The sequence below is a fragment of the Martes martes genome (genome assembly GCF_963455335.1).
Source record: "Martes martes genome assembly, chromosome: 1".
Taxonomy (NCBI): domain Eukaryota; kingdom Metazoa; phylum Chordata; class Mammalia; order Carnivora; family Mustelidae; genus Martes; species Martes martes.
Genome location: NC_137888.1, coordinates 132,343,812 through 132,364,378, shown reverse-complemented (window position 1 = coordinate 132,364,378; position 20,567 = coordinate 132,343,812). Strand labels below are relative to the sequence as shown.

Sequence of the window (20,567 nt, the reverse complement as noted above, 5' to 3'; positions counted from 1 at the left end):
AAATTATTTTATTAACATATAATGTATTATTTGCCCCAGGGGTGCAGGTCTGTGAATCGTCAGGCTTACACACTTCACAGCACTCACCATAGCACATACCCTCCCCAGTGTCCATCCCCCAGCCAACCTCTCCCTCCCCCCGTCCCCCCAGCAACCCTCAGTTTGTTTTGTGAGATTAAGAGTCTCTTATGGTTTGTCTCCCTAGTGATCCCATCTGGTTTCATTTTTTTCCCTTCCATACCCCCCACAGCCCCCTACCTTGCCTCTCAAATTCCTCATATCAGAGTGATCATATGATAATTGTCTTTCTCTGATTGACTTATTTTGCTCAGCATAATACTCTCTAGTTCCATCCACATCACTGCAAGTGGCAAGATTTCATTTCTTTTGATTGCTGCATAGTATTCCATTGTTTATATATATCACCTCTTCTTTATCCATTCATCTGTTGATGGACATCTAGGTTCTTTCCATAGTTTGGCTATTGTAGACATTGCTGCTATAAACATTCGGGTGCACATGCCCCTTCGGATCACTACATTTGTATCTTTAGGGTAAATACCCAGTAATGTGATTGCTGGGTCGTAGGTTAGCTCTATTTTCAACTTTTTTTTTTTAAGATTTTATTTATTTATTTGACAGAGATCACAAGCAGGCAGAGAGGCAGGCAGAGAGAGAGAGAGAGAGAGAGAGAGAGAGAGGAGGAAGCAGGCTCCCCGCTAAGCAGAGAGCCTGATGCGGGGCTCGATCCCAGGACCCTGGGATCATGACCTGAGCTGAAGGCAGAGGCTTTAACCCACTGAACCACCCAGGTGCCCCTATTTTTAACTTTTTGAGGAACCTCCATGCTGTTTTCCAGAGTGGCTGCACCAGCTTGCATTCCCACCAGCAGTGTAGGAGGGTTCCCCTCTCTCCGCATCCTCGCCAGCATCTGTCATTTCTTGACTTGTTAATTTTAGCCATTCTGACTGGTGTGAGGTGGTATCTCATTGTGGTTTTGATTTATATTTCCGTGATGCCAAGCGACATGGAGCACTTTTTCATGTGTCTGTTGGCCATCTGGATGTCTTCTTTGCAGAAATGTCTGTTCATGTCTTCTGCCCATTTCTTGATTGGATTATATGTTCCTTGGGTGTTGAGTTTGATAAGTTCTTTATAGATTTTGGATACTAGCCCTTTATCTGATATGTCATTTGCAAATATCTTCTCCCATTCTGTTGGTTGTCCTTTGGTTTTGTTGACTGTTTCCTTTGCTGTGCAAAAGCTGATCTTGGTGAAATCCCAGTACATTTTTGCCCTTGCTTCCCTTGCCTTTTGTGATGTTTCTAGGAAGAAACATCTTCTGGGTTTCTTTCACAAAAAAAAAAAAAAAAAAAGTTAATTAGAAAAACAAGTTTATTAACATATGTATGTTTTATTATTATTATACGATTATATATTCTATTATATAATAATATATATTATAGTTATATAATTAACATATGTTGACATATATATAAATGTATGCCTCATTTGTATATGGTAGAAACTTAGGAAAATGACCAACTGTCAAAGATACGGTTTTAGAACTCAGGATTAAATACCACCTTAATAAAGAAAGGTGGAGAGGATTTTTAGGAAAGACGAATGGTCCTTTAGAAGAATAGATGAGAGGTATGAATCTGTGACAAAGTTTGTCTTGGGGGAATTTATTACAACCGACTTCCTTCTGGAGGATTTATCTTTAGGCAGATAAGGGGAGTTCAGAGAAAGTCTTACTGTGCATTTGCTGTTTTTCAAGTGCCTACAGCTCAAAACAATCAATATATCCAAGTGGCATACTTTAGGGTGGCATGTCCTGTACTCCTGGAGTAGGATTTCGCTTCATGAATTTGCATGCTAATCTTCTCTGTCATTCCAGTTTTAGTGTATATGCTGCCAAAGCGAGTACCCCACAGCAGTATTTCAGACGGCATGTTCTGCTACCCTTCAGAGCTCAGATTCATTTGCCATTATATCCCTAGTACCAGTGCCTAGCACTGTCTCTGTGTGTGCAGGATATAGAAGATGCTCAGGAAATGTTCATTAATGTTCAGTGACTGGATGGATGAAAGGAAGAAGTGGGAGAAGGAATGTTAGTGCCTTCATTCATTCTGCAAGTGGAATATTAACGTATTAGTTGGCTTCCCTTACATATCTTATAGCTTCCGACAGCTTCAAAAGTTCTGTCTAGTTATAAGAACAGGATTATTGCCCTCATCTGTCCAAATAAATACCTGTCTATATCAGGCTCTCCTAGAGACTGGGTTATGCTGACCTTCCAAGCTCCTCAAAACTACTATAAGAGAGTAATAATACTAATTGACTCTTCTAGTTTGCAGTGACTCTTTGCATCACTGTGTTCTCTGATTTTTAAAACAATTGCTTTTTCGGGGCGCCTGGGTGGCTCAGTTGGTTGGGTGGCTGCCTTCAGCTCAGGTCATGATCCCAGCGTCCTGGGATCGAGTCCCACATCGGGCTCCTTGCTCAGCAGGGAGCCTGCTTCTCCCTCTGCCTCTGCCTGCCACTCTGTCTGCCTGTGTTCGCTCTCTCTCTCTCTCTCTGACAAATAAATAAATAAAAAAATCTTTAAAAAAAAAAATTGCTTTTTCAAAGCAAAGCCATGTTTTAGAGCTTGAACCCTGTAGCTAGGCTTTGAAATTTCAAATCTTGCTCCACTACCAAACCACTATATGATTTGGGCAAATGACTTAACCTTTCCAAGTGTTAGTTTTCTCACCGGTAAGACAAGGATAATAATTTTACCCTTATAACACGATTGTCATAAAAATTAAATGAGATAATATAGGGAAAGCTCTTGGCATAGGGCCTAGTCTTGGTAAGTCTTTAGGGATTGATTGTCATCTTAGTGGTAGTAGTAGCAATAACTCCTTCTCTTTCTACATCTGCCCTTTGGCACTTTAATTTTCTTCAGAGTAAGGATTGTGTTTTATCTCTGCATCCCCTCTAACATAGCACCTGTCATTGATTAGGTACTCAACAAATAGCTATTGGATTGAATAAATCCGGCAGGTCACTCTTTTTTTTAAAACAGGAAGTTTTCCACATGACCGAACTGAAGCTCAGAGAGGTTACCCACAACAGGTTTTGATCAGCAACTCTCCACTGGCTGAACAGATTATGTCCTTTGATCTTACGGCAACCTTAGAAAAGGTTCAGATGGTGTCCCGGGATTCAGACCCACATCTTGGAATCCAGAGCCCAGAACCGTTTGCTTCTCTTACAAAATAGACAAGAATTCTTCCCGGGCCAGTTACTAGTATATAAACATCATAGTATTTGGGAAAGTAGGAGTTGGAAAATGAATTGATTATCTAAGTTTTATTTATTTGTTAACTCTCGAAGAAAACCCTACATGGAAACATTATACCATTCTCAGTATACTAGCTTTTCAAATTCTAGAGGAAAAAGGACAACAGGTAACTGAATGTGAATATGACAAAATGAAGGAATAAGAAGAGAAGAGTCTGAACAGATATAGAAAAGGTAGGATAAGTGAGTGCTTTACAAATGAAAGCAGATGTATGAAATTACAAGCTGTCAGATCAGCAACGGAAATGAAGATGATAAAGTGGTTCCTTACATAGATTATAATTATTCATTTTGCCCAGTCCTGTCTCCTTTCCCCATAATGTTCATGGGAAGGGGGAGGGGTAAGAAGCTGTTGCAAAAAATGGTGCTTCCAACAAAAGAAAGGAAAAAAAAAGTCTAATAATCAAGGGTATTTCTGATCACAAACAGTTGTTAATGTTTTGATTTGTGTTGTTTCTATAGAATCAGTTTTCCTATGGAATATTTTTTCAGCTGCTTGTTCTGATTAATGCAAAGGATTCGGTTGCAACAACAGGAAGTTGTAACTGTAAAGTTTCTTCACAATCGGTGCTGTGGAGGCAGTCAGTGTGGCTTACAAAACAAGCGTCGTTAATGGGCCTGACTGTGACAGCAGTGGCAGATGGATTGCCAAGAAATGAAGTAGTTTACATAGACCTGCCTGAAAAGATGTGTTTAATAATTGCACCCATAATTAGGTTGATTTGGGAAAAAAATTAAGTGACAGTCTAAGGAACACAGTTAGGCTTATCTATGAAGATTTTGACATTTTTCCTCCAAGAAATGCTGCATAGATACTCTCCCTAAATTTCTCATTACCTTTAGAAAAAAATAATTGGAAGAAATTATATTTTTTAACTTTGAATTATGTAATATTTATATATAAAAGAATAAATGTAACATATGTAACTTAGGAAGCATAATAATTAGGGTAAATATTATTTTATGAGAATTTTAAACTGGTTCTTTCCCATTCATAAGATTTTTGTTACTAATTTCTAAGCAGCAAAACTAGAGACATTTAAGCACAGGCATATAAATGGCAATAAATATGCATGCTTCTAAGAGTTTATTTATATTGCAAACGTACACATCTCTATATCTGAGGCTCTTCTTCCAACACCCCCTGAGGATAAGTGCTAGATATTAGATTGCAGTTAACAGTAAGTGTGCTGCTTCAAAGGCCATTTGGTAAAGATCCCTTCTCCCTATTTCCTTTTATCAAATTAATTGAGTTATTGGTTTACTTTCTTTGAATCTAAGTTATTTTTTTACTCTCAAGTAATGCAAACATCTTAAACAGTATTGCTTCTAAATTCCTTTTTTTTTTCCCCCTCTTATTTAGTGATCTCTAGTAACTACCAGACCTGTCTTGGCCTTCTGATGCATTACCCACTAATTGGGGATGTACACTCACTGATTCTTAAGGCTCTGTTCCTTCGAGATCCAAAGGTAAGCTTTCCAAAGAGAAGACGCACAATTTTAAGTTGGGTGAAAAATTGGTTTCTCGGCATGAATGGGGAATTTGTGTGATGACCGATGAATTGCCTAATGACAGAATTTGCCTAGAGCTGTAGGCAAAACTCACATACCTCACTGGCTAGCAACTTAGCAGGTAAATTAAGTGGACATTGCCATGAGAACCTGGAACACACATCTCTTGTCCCTCAGAAGGTCGTTCTGCCCTCCTCCTTCCTCATAACTCAAGGAAGTAGTTCAGCAACTGCTTCTCCTTAGAGCCACACTTAATCATCATTGGTACCCCTCACAGGAAGAGCCTCAGAGGCCATGTGAGGGGCAAGACATTAAAGCTATAAAAAGGACTGGTTCTGTAAAAGTTTTAGACATAATGAAATACTCAAATCATTTCATATTAGGAATATGTATTTTTGTGTGTGTGGGTGAAGAGTTACCTAATAAAATAAAGATTTAAACAGACTTTAATGCTAATTTCTCTATTTGAATTTAAAGCAAGCCACCAAAATTTTCTTTACACTTCAGAGAAGAAGTGTGCTCTTTTACAACTAATGTTATATTTCTTGAAAATAAGAACATTTAATGATCTAAAAAAATCTGTGAATCCTTGATGCTTTTGAGCCAAACAAAAATATTGGATGAAGTATAAGAGAGAGAGCTTCAAACACAAGTATGAGAATGCCAGGCATTGGGTGGTAATCCCAGCCTTTGGCTCTTTGGCAGAATTCCCAACAGTCATGTTGGCAGTTGTCAAACTGTCTTTGAGTCAGTCTGTCTGTGGATCCATTGCCAAAGCTCTGTCTGATCGACTTGGGCCTCCAAGTTTAACGTAAATTTTAATTCAAAAGGATTTCTGCTTTCCCTCGACTATTGACTTCAACATTTCAGTATGACCTTTATTTATTCTTTGATAGATTTAAAAGATTTTATTTCCTTGTGCTTATACCATTTTCTACAAATATACACAATTTTATATAATTTCTCCTATACAATATTTCATTGAGTATCAGAGATATAATCCATAATTTCTCTGATACATAAGGTAAAATTTTTTTCTGGTAAAGCTTAGGAGTCTGATTATAAAATAAAAAATCCCATATTTTTATGTATGTATTTTTTATAAAAAATAACCACAACTATGAAATATCTATAAAAGAAATACAGAATTTGACTACTTGTCAATGGGGTATATGAGTTTTGGTCTGTAAACTTAAGGTAAATTCTGTCAGCTCAGTATTAGGAATTCTTAGAATCATACAGAGTGGGGGAAAAAATTGTTAAAATAACTATCTGAATTCTGTACTTAAATGATTTATTTGGCTTCACTGAAGGGAGAAGTGAATATGTTATCTAAACCTATTGATCTTGGTAATTTTTCCCTGGCTAAATATGGTTGATCTTGCTATGAATCATCCACTGTCCTAGAGGCAGGTTTCGTATAATAAATCTGTCAGTGTTATTAGTGGAATCTGTGATTTTAATAGAGCTCTTTTTATCTCAATAAGGTAGTGTGCATAATAGAATTATAATAAAGCCAAGTCTATAAGCATTAAAAAATATATCCTCTAAGGATTAAGAGAAAAAATAATAGCATAATAGCCTAAGTATCTTAAAAAAAGTATTCTCCACTTTTACATTTAGGATCTAACTAAGTAAAAACATCATCAAGATAATGGTCCAAAATATAGGACCTAAACTGATATTTCTGAGATAGAAGAGATTGATCAGGCAGAGGAGAGAATCATGTTTAAAAGGCTGTTAAGAACAAGTTTATAGAATGATGATATCTATAGGAAAAATAAAGAAAGATGTATATAGTTTTAAGGGGCTTTCACATGGTTAACCCAGCAAGATGATAGATTTAGTTAAGGAGAAAGGATACTGAATTAGGACTCAGGACACTGGGTCAAATCTTGACTCTGCTAAAAACCATCCTTTTGATTTGCTGTATCTTGGTCTTCTCTTTTGGGGCTGAATTACATTGTATCTAATGACCCGCCCAGCCAGAGCTCCTTTGTCCTTTGCTGTATCTTGGTCTTCTCTTTTGGGGCTGAATTACATTGTATCTAATGACCCGCCCAGCCAGAGCTCCTTTGTCCACAAAGAACTGACTTAAAATGATCTAATAAGATCCAGTCCAGTGCTACGGAAAACAGACACACAGCGCAAGTTTTATATATAGCATAGGAATCCACAAGTGGACAGAGTTTTCAGTGTGGTAATGTCATTATAAATTCATATAGCAGGCCATTTACACTGAAGGGGAAGAAAAAGAGGGAAAGATGGTGCTAGTACCCCCCCCCCGTATCCTCTAAAAATCCAAACATCAGTGTGCTTAATTTTTTTCCTATTTATTATTAACAATGAAACACTTAAAATACTTGAATCATTCCCAATTCAAGGAGATCAGAGTAAGTATATAAACACACTGAATCTCTGTGAAGTGAACTAGTAAGTAGAAGGATGAGATTTGAGGCATGAAAGTACATTTTCGCATAGCCCAGTTCCTTGTGACAGTAGTGTTGAGTGCTGCTGACAGACTCAATAAAATAAAAATAAACAAGGAACTCTGAGCCCTCCAAGTTCATTGCCAGCTTCAGAAAAGCACTTTGTCCTACCGCTTTCCATAAATCCCAGTGGAGATTTCTCAGTTGAGAACAGACTCTGCAACTAGAGCACGAGACACTGAAGCTTTAATTGTTTTATATCAGATGTAGGGTTTACTGCAAAAAGATTTATTTGAACAGAGTGAAATAATGGGGCTGTAAACTGTAATAAGAAGATCATCCTCCTTCATAGTCTCTAAGCACTTTGATGTGCTTACTTTGGTCCTTATAATAAGCTAGGAGTTAGACAAAGGAGGTTATCTTTTTTCATTCTTTTTCAGTGTAGACAGGGTGAGATTATGTGGCTTTCCCAAGACCAAAAACTCATAAGCTTCCAAGCTAGCTAGAGTGACTCCATGACCCTTGTATGTATCTATCCATCTCCTCCTGAGATTCCCAGCGTATCTTCTACCTCCTTCAGGAAGCCATTCCCAGGCTCAGATAGGGCATGTTTTTGCCTTTGAGTCCCCCTAAGGACCTTGTATTTTAGCTGTTTTCTTATTTCTTTGCCTCCATTATTCCATATGATCCTGCTCATTTTTTAGTGTTCAGCTTTGTGTTCTGTGGTAGATGGTATTAAGAAAATAATGGTAGAATTGAATTCTGATGCAGTTGCTAAGCCTCTCCCAGTATACCGTATTGACTCTAATCTAGGTGGATCTCACTCATTTAGCGTATTTCTGGAACCCATACCCACATTCCATGGAAGCCATTGCCAGTTGTGTATATGTCAGCTGCCATTTTTATCAAGATGGCGAATGAACCCCACAACTTGAACTTAAAGGGCATCCAGTTCCTTAATTTGCTTTGTGTCAGAATTGTTTGAAATCCAATCAGCACCTTCAAGTATTATGGAAAAATTGACAGAACAAAGAATCTAGTTAATATACCCTGCTGTGACTGTCAGAATTTCAGAACTGCAGGGAACCTAGAGTTCTAATCCAGCTTCTGCTTCTGTAGTTGAACAAACTAAGGATCAAAGTGAAGTTAGAGACTTCTTTAATACACCTTGTCAGTGGCAGAGCCAGCAATTGAACCCAGGTCTTCCAACCACCTTTCCACACAGGAACTATAGTTTTTGAAACTAGTAGACTCCTGTTTACTAGTATGTGTCATTAAAAATTATTCAACTTACAATAGACATTTAATTTGTATCTGTAATAAATAAAACTACTATATATATAAGTGGACCTAGAACTGTTTGAAATTTTCTTAAATGTATGCTATGTAAAGACACCAAATGTCAGATATCTGTTTGTAGCATCATACATACTCTGTTCACCATAAATACAGTTTCTATGCTTAGTTCCTCAGACCATGATCCTAATTCTCATTTTCTTGTCTTTATCATATTAGAACCACTGAGCAGATTTCCAGAAACAATCCACTAAATGAAGTAGAGGGATAGAAGGAGGACAGTCTGAAAAATATGAAGTGATTAAAAAACATTGTTCTAACTAGTTGTTCAAATTCAAAAAAAAAAAATTTAAAAACCCAATTAGAAACAAAAGTCATAGAAAATGTGAACATATTGTGTTCCTTAAATAACCAGATGTTCTCTCCTTCCTGAAGGCAGTAAGGGCTAGGAATAAAAGGTTTAAAACTATTGTTTTAAGTTAACTGTGAATTTTGCAAATCTGTTTTTACCCTTTAGCAAATAAAATTCTAATACGGAAACATAAGCAAAGTAATTTTCATTTTTCGGTGCTCTCTTATTTGTGTTGTGTGTTGAAGTGTTAACCTTATCACAAAGACTTATTACAAATGAAATACAGTACATGGATTAACATTTTAGATTATGCAGTAAGAATTTGACAGCTACTGTTTGTTTTGAAGACTAGAATATTCTCCAAAAAATATTTCTAGTAAGTTTGCAAGCAACCCTTTAAGCAGCGATGGCTATTGTTTATGGAAAAAAATTGCTAGAAATAAGACAATTTAATTTCATAGTCATTCTTGTACACAAAAACACTATAAAAAATATAGTGTACAATGTTCTTAAGCTTGGCCAATTCTGTTTTGGCTTTTATTTGGAGTTATATTAAATTTTGCCTTTTTAAATTACAAAAAGTCTAAATATTCAGATTTCAGATTTTATGCAGGTAGTAGATTTTTACCCTTTTAATTCCAAAAAACCCCACTGTAGGTGTTACTTTTTAAAAATATCAAATGGCTTTGGTAAAATGTCATCTATCAGAATTGAAAAATGGTGAATGGATCCAAACCTACTACCAGTCAAGTGACAGTGTTGGAAAATGTGCATCACAGTAATGGTACCGTAATTTTTTTCCTCTGAGTAGTGAAGAACCTAAAAACCACATATACTAACTCTTTGAGGAGGATGCACAGTATCCATTTATTTACTTTTCATGATGTTCCCATTCAGATTTTCCAGTATTAGTTTTTAATTGGATTTTCTCTTGTAGAAAGAATGCTACTTCTGTTTTCTTCATCCATTTTTATTCCCTAAAAAGCTGGAGCATTTCTCTGAAAATTGTCATTCTTTGAGAATCATTTGTTTTTGTTTTCTCTGTTAATGACCCCCCAAATATTTTTTTTTGGTATCTGAGCTATGTAACTACATGCCATTCTTTTTTTAATCTTTAGGTTACAGACAATTGGATGTTTATTATTAGGTATTAGTGATTAATTAGGTATAGACTTTTTTCACATAGATCAGCACTGAAAAAACCCTAAGTTTTATTTCTGAAGTAATTGGTGCCTATCAAAAATCGGTAAGGAAGTAATCTGAAAATCTTTACTAAACCAGTATTTGAAATTTGTTCTTATTGTAGACATTTTATAAAGTAGAGTTGTGTTTCTCAAAACGTGTTAAGGCTTCCTGGGGCCTCACATAATTTTGAATTTTTTTTATAAAAATATTTTGAATTTATTAATTTATTCAACAAACCAGTCTTTACTGTGTACTATCTAGAATTCAACAGGCATTGTTTAGATCCCGGTGAGATATATCTATATATCTATATATCTCTCTCTATATATATAATATCTAGATATATATCTAAATATATCTAGATATCTAGATATCTAGATATATCTAGTTATATATATCTATATATCTATATCTATATATCTATATCTATAGATATATAGATATAGATATATAGATATAGATATATAGATATCTATACACACACACACACATACACACATATTGTTTAGATCCCGGTGAGATATATCTGTATATCTATATCTTACCGGGATCTAAACAATGTGTGTGTGTGTGTGTGTGTGTGTGTATGGCCTTTATCATAAATACACAAGTAAAGTACTCAATTTATCATGTGTTATAAAGGATACAAATAGGGCATCATTAAAATAATAAGAGGAGGAAGAATCTGGGCTGAGTGAAAACCTAATTTATGTAGGTTGGTCAAAAGGCCCACTCTCTGAGGAGATACTACTTTGGGTGAGAACTAATGGAGGAGAAGGCATCAACCAGACAGAGAATAGGGAGAAGAGTCTCTAGATAGGGGAACAGCAAACATCCAAAGTAGAAAACTGCCAAGATTGTTGATGGAATTGAAAGAAGAGCTACAGCATAACTAGATCTGGGAGCTTGGGGACCACCTGCCCGAGACAATGGACGAGCCAGGGAAGGCTTGTTATTACTTTGTTCTTCCTGCGCAATCTTACGTGTTGATATACAGTCAACATGTTTGAGGTCACATTTTGAAACTCCAAAAAGATTGCTGGATGTGTGGTGATTCTTCTGATGATTAAGACATGCTTTGATTACAAACTGCTCCTATTCTCAGCCGGAAATTCTAAGAACTCTTCTTAAACGAGTTCCTCACTTGGTAGAGCATACTCACTTACTCAGACATCTAAGCTGTCACTTGGGTCTGACCAGTAGGCCATTGCATGAGTTAGGAAGATTAGCCAGGACCCTGAACATATCTTTTCTTGGGATTGGGAGGGAGACAAACTATAAAAGACTCAATCTCAAAAAACAGACTGAGGGTTGCTGGGGGGAGGGGGGTTTGGGAGAGGGTGGTGGGGATATGGACATTGGGGAGGGTATGTGCTATGATGAGTGCTGTGAAATGTGTAAACCTGGCGATTCACAGACCTGTACCCTGGGGATAAAAATACATTATATGTTTATTAAAATAAATTAATTAAAAAAAAACTTTTTAAAAACATATCTTTATCTTTTTAAAAACTATCTTGGCTTCCTTCCATACGATACCCGTCTCAGTCAGCATTGCTTTCATTATATCAGTTTTCTGCTTCACTGTGTAGTGACAAGGGAACTAGGCCAGTCTTTGTCACCTCCCCAAATGAGCACTCTGCTAGGTCAGGGATTAGAGCTCCAAGAGCACTAACCCAGTGACAGCCACTCGAGGGAAGCACAGAATTCAGGTTCCACTCACATCACAGCCTGCTATATGTATTGGGCAACTCACTCCTTTCCTGAACTGTAGAATGAAGAGGCTAGACCGCATAATCCCAGCAGGCCCTTCTGGATCTATTTTAGCAAGATACAATTCAACAGATACACTTTTTAATTACCTGCTGTGGGCAGAGCATGAGAATTGGTCCATGGGACTAGGACATAGTCCTTTATAGATGTAGAAAACTAATTGTTATGGAAGGTAACTTGAGTGAGAGTATAGGAGGAGGAATGGCTAATTTGGACTTGGAAAGTTAGAAAGACTTCCATTTGGAAGAGGCATTCCAACTGGGCTTTGAAGAATTTTCCTAGGAGATGTTACTCTGTCTTAAGAAAATAGTGTAAGCAGAGCTCCTGAGAATTGCTGAGGCAAGTGGCCAAGCTGGGCCTTGCAGTTCTCCATCCAGATTCACTCAGTGACCCCTTCAGGGACCTAGAGAATGACGTTGTCCCCTCTCAGTACCTCATGTATTAGCAGACACTCATTTTTAAAAGTCCATCAAATGTGTCTTAATGTGATAGTATTTTATTTGGTATTAATTTATATGGTATTCCAATTTGTGTGTTATTATTCAGCACAAATAAATGTTGTGTGTTTAAGTGAAAAGTCAGTGTAAAGAAGATTTCATCCCAATGATTTTTACTAGATTTATTGAGTATAAATAATTGCTCGTTGTACAGTATTTGTTCAAAATAGGCATATCTTTGTTTAAATGTTTAAAGTCACTCTTGGGAAGCTTAGTGTTTTTTATTTTGGGTGGCTGAAGAGAGCTGTGAAACTTTGTGGCAAAGATTGCTCTGCATGTTTTAGATGAAAGGTTTTCTTCTCTGAAACAACCAATTGCAGTGGTGGTTTATTTTTCCTCAGATAACTAAAGAAGAGACTAGGATGCATGGTTAATTCTGTTCTGAGTAACAATAAATAATTCCCTTGCCTTTTATTTGATATCTTATAAGTAAGAGAAATCTATATTTTTAGGAGGAAAATACTTATTTTAAATAGATTACTTAAGCTTTTAAAGCATGTGTGTTTAGAAAGGCAACTAGGAGGCCCCAAATGTAAAAGCACTGAAGTATTACAACACATTACAGTGGTATGTTTGTGATACGTCCCTGAGGTCAGGGAATGAAGTGTCAGCCCTGCTTTACTGCTGACTTGCCATTTTACCCCCAGAGAAATCATTTAACCTTTTGCTGCCTTAGATTCAGGTTCATTAATTGTTTTTTAAAAAGGGATAGGTGAGTGGTGAGGCTTTAATTAGCCTATAATCTCTAAAAGTCATTTGCAGCTCTAAGTGCTGTGAGAATCTAGCTAATCACTTATTCTCCTTACTGTATATGAAATAGCTTGTTTAAAAAGAAAAGGCACTACTTGGAGTTGTTTCTACATTGTCTTGCTGTTACAATTTCAAAAAATTGAAGGCTAATAGATCCCATTGTATGACAAAAATATAAATAACTTAAAACTGGCAAAATAGGAAAAAAAAACATAATTCTTTTAGTATAAGTTGTAGCCACAACAAATATTTTATTTGTCCCTTAAGTGTATTTGCTCAGTAAATATTATATTGCTAATTTAAAATATTAAATACACCAAAATTGCCTAAGGTGGTGGAGGAGTGGGGGACTTAGTTTCAACTGGTCCCCTGAATTTAGCTGGATATCTACCAAGCCAGTCTGAACACCCATGAAGTCAGCCTGAGATGTAAGATTATGCATCTGGATCTCTACAGGGGCAGAAGATCTTCAGTCAAGAGGTACAAAGGAGGGAGTTGTGATTGCACAGACAGATATCAGAGGATAAACACAAGGGGTAAGGGGCCACCAGAAGCTGTCCACAGGAAAGCAAAATAATATCCCAGTGCAAAAGCATCCTGTGCCTGGGGACCTGCAATAGTTTGCAGAGCAGTAGTGAGGGGACGGGAAGCACATGGTAATGGCATTCCAACAGAATCCAGGAGTTTAAAGGGCAGATGCCAGGATCTGTGCCTGCGGACTTGGGGGGCTGGCTGCCACCACTACCCACACCTGCCCAGACCAGGATCACCCATGGTTTCGGCAGCACAGGGGGCAGAGACAAGCAGGGTTCTGGGTCAACCATTGAGAGGATCGCTGGGGGGGGTGCACTGCCTGTGGGAGGTTGCCATTTTCAGTGGTACTCACAGAAGGGGAGATTTTATAAAATCCACGAAAACAGAATTAGAGAAATAAACACCATGAAATGTTCCAGTGTCAGGATTATTGGGATCCCTGAGGAGGGTGGAGAGAGAGAGAGAGAGAGAGAGAGAGAGAGAGAACTAGAAGATATAGTTGAAAAAGTCATAGCTGAGAACTTCCCTAATCTGGGGAATGAAACAAGCATTCATATCCTAGAGGCAGAGAGGACCCCTCCCAAGATCAAGGAGAACAGACCAATGCCCTAGCAAGTAAGAGTAAAACTCGTAAATCTTAGATCCAAAGAAAACATCTTAAGGGCAGTTCAGGGGAAGAGATTCCTTACATACAGAGGGAGGAGCATCAGAATAATATCAGAGCTGTCCACAGGGACCTGGCAAGCCAGAAAGGGCTGCAAGACGTATCGAGGGTACTAAATGAGAAGAATCTGCAGCCAAGAATACTTTATCTGGCAAGGCTTTCATTCAGAATGGATGGAGAGATAAAGACCTTCCAAGACCAGCAGAAACTGAAAGAATATGTGACCACTAAGCCGGCCCTACGAGAAATATTAAGGGGGGTTCTGTAAAAGGAGAAAGACCCCAAGAGTGATGTAGAACCAAAATTTACAGAGACAATCTAGAGAAACAAGGACTTCACAAGCAACATGATGACAATGAAAATTATATCTTGCAGTAATCACTCTCAACGTGAGCAGCCTAAATGCTCCCATGAAATGGCATAGGGTTGCAGATAGGATAAAAAGACAGGACCCATCCATATGCTGTCTACAAGAGACTCATTTTGAACCTAAAGATACATCCAGTCTGAAAGTGAAGGGATGGAGAGCCATCTTTTAGGCCAACGGACCTCAAAAGAGAGCTGGGGTTGCAATTCTCATATCAGACAAATTAGATTTTAAGCTAAAGACGTAGTTAAAGATACAGAAGGACACTATATCATTCTTAAAAGGTCTATCCAACAAGAACATCTAACAATTGTAAATACCTATGCCCCCAGCATGGGAGCAGCCAACTACATTAGCCAACTGTTAACCAAAATTAAGAGACATGCTGATAATAATATGTTAATAGGAGAAGACCTCAACACTCCACTCTCAGCAACAGACCCATCACGAAAGCAGAAAATCAACGAAGAAACAAGAGCTTTGAATGACACATAGGACCAGAGGGACCTTATAGACATGCACAGACTACTCATTCTCAAATGCACATGTAACTTTCTCCAAAATAGAGCACATACTGGGTCACAAACGAGGTCTCAACCGATACCAAAAGACTGAGATTTTTCCCTGCATATTCTCAGACCACAGTGCTTTGAAACTGGAACTCAATCCAAGAAACAATTTGGAAGAAATTCAAACACTTGGAAGCTAAAGACCATCCTGCTCAAGAATGTTTGGATCACAAGAAATCAGGAAATCAAAGAAGAACTTAAATAATTCAAGGAAACCAATGAGAATGAAGACACATCAGTCCAAATCCTATGGGATACGGCAAAGGCGATCCTAAGGGGGAAATACATAGCCATCCAAGCCTCACTCAAAAAAACAGAAAAATCTCAAATACATAAACTCTCTTTACACCTTAGAGAACTGGAGAATCAACAACAAATTAAGCCAACCCCACACATGAGAAGGGAAATAATTAAGATTAGAGCAGAGATCAATGAATTCAAAACCAGAAATACAAGAACACATCGATGAAACTAGAAGCTGATTCTTTGAAAGAATTAATAAGATCAATTAACCACTGGCCAGACTAATCCAAAAGAAAAGAGAAAGGACCCAAATTAATAAAATTATGAATGAAAGAGGAGAGATCACAACTAACACCAAGAAAATAGAAACAATTATCAGACATTATTATCAACAACTATATGCCAAGAAATTAAACAACCTGGAAGAAATGGATACCTTCCTGGAAACCTATAAACTACCAAGACTGAAAGAGGAAGAAATTGACAACCTGAATAAACCAATAACTAGTAATAATGAGATTGAAGCAGTGATGGAAAACCTCCCAAAAAACAAGAGTCCAGGACCTGATGGGTTCCCTTGGGAATTCTACCAAACATTCAAAGAAGAAATAATACCTATTCTCCTAAAGCTGTTTCAAGAAATACAAACAGAAGGAAAACTTCCAAACTAATTCTATGAGGCCAGCATTACCTTGATCCCAAAACCAGACAAAGATCCCATCTGAAAGGAGAATTTCAGACCAATATCCCTGATGAATATGGATGCCAAAATTCTCAACAAGATCCTAGCTGATAGGATCCAACAGTACATTAAAAGGATTACCCATCATGACCAGGTAGGATTTATCCCTGCAATGCAAGGGTGGTGCAACATTCACAAATCAATCAGTGTGATAGAGCACATTAATAAGAGGAGAGAGAAGAACCATATAGTCCTCTCAATTGATGCAGAAAAAGCATTTGACAAAATACAGCATCCCTTCCTGATTTAAACTCTACAGAGTGTAGGGATAGAGGCAACATTCCTCAATTTCATAAAAACTATCTATGGAAAGCCCACAGTGAATATCCTTCTCGATGGGAAAAAGCTGAGGGCCTTTCCCTTAAGATCAGGAACACGACAAGGATGCAGTGGATCTTAAACTATGGTGTGCCAAAGAAGCACCTGTGGGATCTTGTTAAGATTGTTGTTAATGATTGTTGAGATTGTTAAGACTCCCAGACATTCTAGTGTAAATGGCTCTGCAGTGGGATCCAGAAATCTGCATCTGTAACTGTTCCAAAACTGGTCAGCTGCAGACAACACTTTAAGAAATAGACACTTGATTAAGGGAAAAGTTATGACACAAACTGAAAGCCAAACATCTAAACACAGAAGACTGGCTCCTAAACCAGTGGTTTCTAAAGTGCAGTACATGCATATGCAGTGACTACACAGAAGTCATCCAGTGGAGTATAGGAAGAAACTAATGGAACTTATATGTATGGTCACTTTTCTAAAAAAAGAAAGAAAAAGAAAAGAAAAAGAAAGAAAGAAAAGGAAAAACTGAGCTTTACTTTTTAATGTAAAGGACCGTGTATCAGCCAGTCATGTATCATGTTTGAGGTCTTGTAAGGGAAGATGGGACTTTTCCACACAAAGGCATTGACAATGGCCTTCTCTCTTCTTCATTGTTTTCACTACCTTGTGCCTTATTGCCATGTCCATATGTCCAGTTAAGTGGATTTTGGGGCTGTGTTATCTTAAGTGATGACATATTTAAAATACCAAAAAGATGTCAGGGACCATGGACAGCTGTTGTGGGTTCACTAGGTATTGTCTAATATACTTAAAAGAGTCGCCAAACTTCTTCTTGAAAAAAAAATAAACATACTTCAAATTTGCTTACCTCTGTTGTGATGAGTAGCTGGTAGTAATATGTTACCGTGCAAATATTTAAAAAAAAAAAAAACAATTTGTCTCTTCAAATTAAGATTCTCGTTTTAATAATGAGAGAAAATAGGAACTTTTTCAAAGAAATTCATGCTATGGAAAGAAGATTTTAAATTTGAATATTTGGAAATGTTTCATCCATTTGCAGTGTTCTTGCCAAAAACAATTTAAGTGTATCATTTATTTAAAACTTTCTAGGTACACTGAAAAGTTCTGGGAACAGAACTTTTCAGAACAGAACAGAACAGGATTTCCTAATTTGGTTACTAATAACCCAAACGAAGACATGAAGTCAGGTTTGAATCTGTTTTTTAAAATACAGAAGTGTAGGGGTGCCTGGGTGGCTCAGTGGGTTAAGCCTCTGCCTTCGTCTCAGGTCATGATCTCAGGGTCCTGGGATCGAGTCCCGCATTGGGCTCTCTGCTTGGCAGGGGGCCTGCTTCCTCCTCTCTCTGCCTGCCTCTCTGCCTATTTGAGATCTCTCTCTGTCAAATAAAATCTTTAAAAATAAAAATACAGAAGTGTAACATTTTCCAGTTAAATTTTGAGAGCTGTATGATAGTTAATTTTATGTCCTTTTGACTGGGCTAAGGAAACCCAGATAGCTGGTTAAATAATTATTTCTGAGTGTGTCTGTGATGGTATTTCCGGAACAGGTTAACATTTGAATCAGTAGACTATAATTTTCCCTCACCAATGTAGACAGGTATCATCTAATCTCTTAAAAGCCCAAATAAAACTAAAAGTTGTAGGAAGGGCAAACTTTGGAGCTGAGACGTCCATCTTCTCCTGCCCTGGGACATCTGATTCTCCTGGTTCTTGGGCCTTGAGATTCCAGAACTTAACCAGCATGTCACCCTAGTCTTTCCCGGACCTCCCCCCAACTCATCCACCTACACTTCCTCTTTCCACCCCTACCCACCACACCCCAGTTTTCAGACCTTGGAACTTGGACTGAATTATACCACCCACTTTCTTGGTTTTCCAGCTTGCATTTGGCAGATTTTAGCATATCTCAGCCTCAGTACTAGCACCTGAGCCACTTCCTATAATAAATCTCTTCTTATATATCCGTATGTATCTTACTGGGCCTGTTTCTCTGGAGATCCCTAATGGAAGCTGATTAAGGAAGATAGAAAGTGTATTAGTTTAACAAAAATCTTGGCGTAATTGGTGGATTGCACGATGAATGCCATACTTTAGCAAGGGAAGCCAATAATATCCTTCCTCCATTCAGACCTATGTCTTTTTGTAAGGTAGGTTTTTCTGGAGTGTCATTAACAAAAACTATCACAAAGCATTTAACCAAAATTTTCAAAAAGAGGCATGTTCAATCACATCAGTATATGCCAAACATATATATTTTAGGAAGAGCAAAATCGACCATTGTAAGTAAACTATTAGGAAAATTAATTTAAATATAATTTATTTCAGCTCTATCTCATTTAAAAATTCTATTGCACAAACATATTTTCTCATGTACATAATAGATTAGTACAAATGGTAACTGCATATGACTTAGAAATAAATATGCATGTATTGAGGGTACAAACACATACATACCCCATTTTTAACTGGTAAAGGAATAATGAAAGTTGAGGGATCCCTGCTCTAGACCAGTAGTTCCTGAAAACTGATCCAGTTAATTCTAATGCTTAGCCAGGATGAGAATCTTAAGGCTGTCTCCCAGCACACACAAAATTCTGGAGTCCTCATAGACACACACGTTAGCAGGGACAGCATGGAAAGACATAGGCCTTACCCTTATCTATATGAGGGAGAGAGTTCTCCTGAACCCCTCTAATTAAACTGATAATTTAATATCTTCTAGACCATTGACTTTTACTGAAAAATATACCTGTTCCATCCTAGTCCTCTTGTGTTCTTATCACTTGGACTCCTGTACTTTTTATAGATGGTACTAATAATTACAAAGTAGGGCCTTTAAAACATTCAGGGATATGTTATAGGGATATGATGCATTTTGCAATTTCTTTAGAGGTAGTTAAGACTCTAGAGTTCGAGCATGTAATTATACCTTCATTACCTGCTGAGGGATTCATGAGGGTGAGGTGAAATACCCAAAGTCATCCAGGATTCAGTGACATAGCCAAGACCAGTCCCCAGGCTCCCACTCCCAACATGGAGCCATCTGACATCTTCCTCCTTGGCCTTACTCTCCCTGCAGACTCCTGGGACAGAACTTTTCTCAGTACTTCCACACTCATCATTGCCCCCACGAAAATTAAGATGAGTTGTTTGGTCTTGTATAATAAACACAAAACAGTGCATTTCAATTTGATTATCCTTCCAAGGATAGTTGTTTACTTCTGATTTCACATTTATTCATGATCTGAATACCGAATTTGAAAATTGGTCTGTTACTAGTTTACCAAGTCTAGCCTCCAGGTTCCTAAAGTGAAGTACACTGTGAAAGTGATGGGGGGAAAAGTATAAAAATAATATTAATTGCTTTTCTTTTCTAATTGTTATGTTCAATTGCTTTACTATAATGAAACTGATCTTTGAGTTCTTCCTTAATCATGAGACTATAATGGCTATCACTAAGGTGGAAGACAATAAGACAAAAAAGAGTAAGATAAAAAATAAAAGTAAACCAGTTGAGAGAGTCAGTTCAGAGGGTTAAGAATGACAGTGTGAAATGCAGAAGGAAGGGCAAGAGAGAGAAGGAAAGCAAAAATAGAATATAAACAAATAAGAATTAAGCAGCTGAAAAAAGGAAGTCACCTTGGACAACTTTTCTACTTGAAAATAAAATGTGTGCATACTACAGTTATCATTCAGTTTCATTGTTACAGTGTGTTAAGGTTGATCAGCTGCTGTAGCAAATGAACCCCTGTGTTTGTGTGGTTTCCCATAGTAGATATTTAAGTTTCATCCAAGTGAAAATCCATTATAAGTCAAGGGTGGGAGTGTCTCATAGTCACACAGTTCTTTGGGCTTCTGCTAGCCCTGCTGTTTTAAAATTCAGCCTTCCAGGGTCACCTAGTATGCAGTCATCCCCAGCAGGATGAGAAAAGTAGCAAGGATGGTCCTTGGGAGTTTTTAACAGAAAGCCTGCAGGTGGCATGCATCACTTTCACTTACATTC

At 37.5% G+C, this 20,567-nt stretch overlaps 1 protein-coding gene across 4 annotated transcripts in view; it reads left to right on the top strand.

The window, feature by feature from the left end:
- Positions 1 to 20,567, top strand: part of TBC1D5 (TBC1 domain family member 5) — a 543,265-nt gene that overhangs the window by 418,576 nt on the left and 104,122 nt on the right. For all 4 annotated transcript variants that reach the window (XM_080807878.1, XM_080807881.1, XM_080807879.1 and 1 more), the window contains one exon: positions 4,715 to 4,821. In XM_080807878.1, coding sequence (XP_080664004.1) covers positions 4,715 to 4,821 — 107 coding nt within the window. The remainder of the gene's footprint in view (positions 1 to 4,714; positions 4,822 to 20,567) is intronic.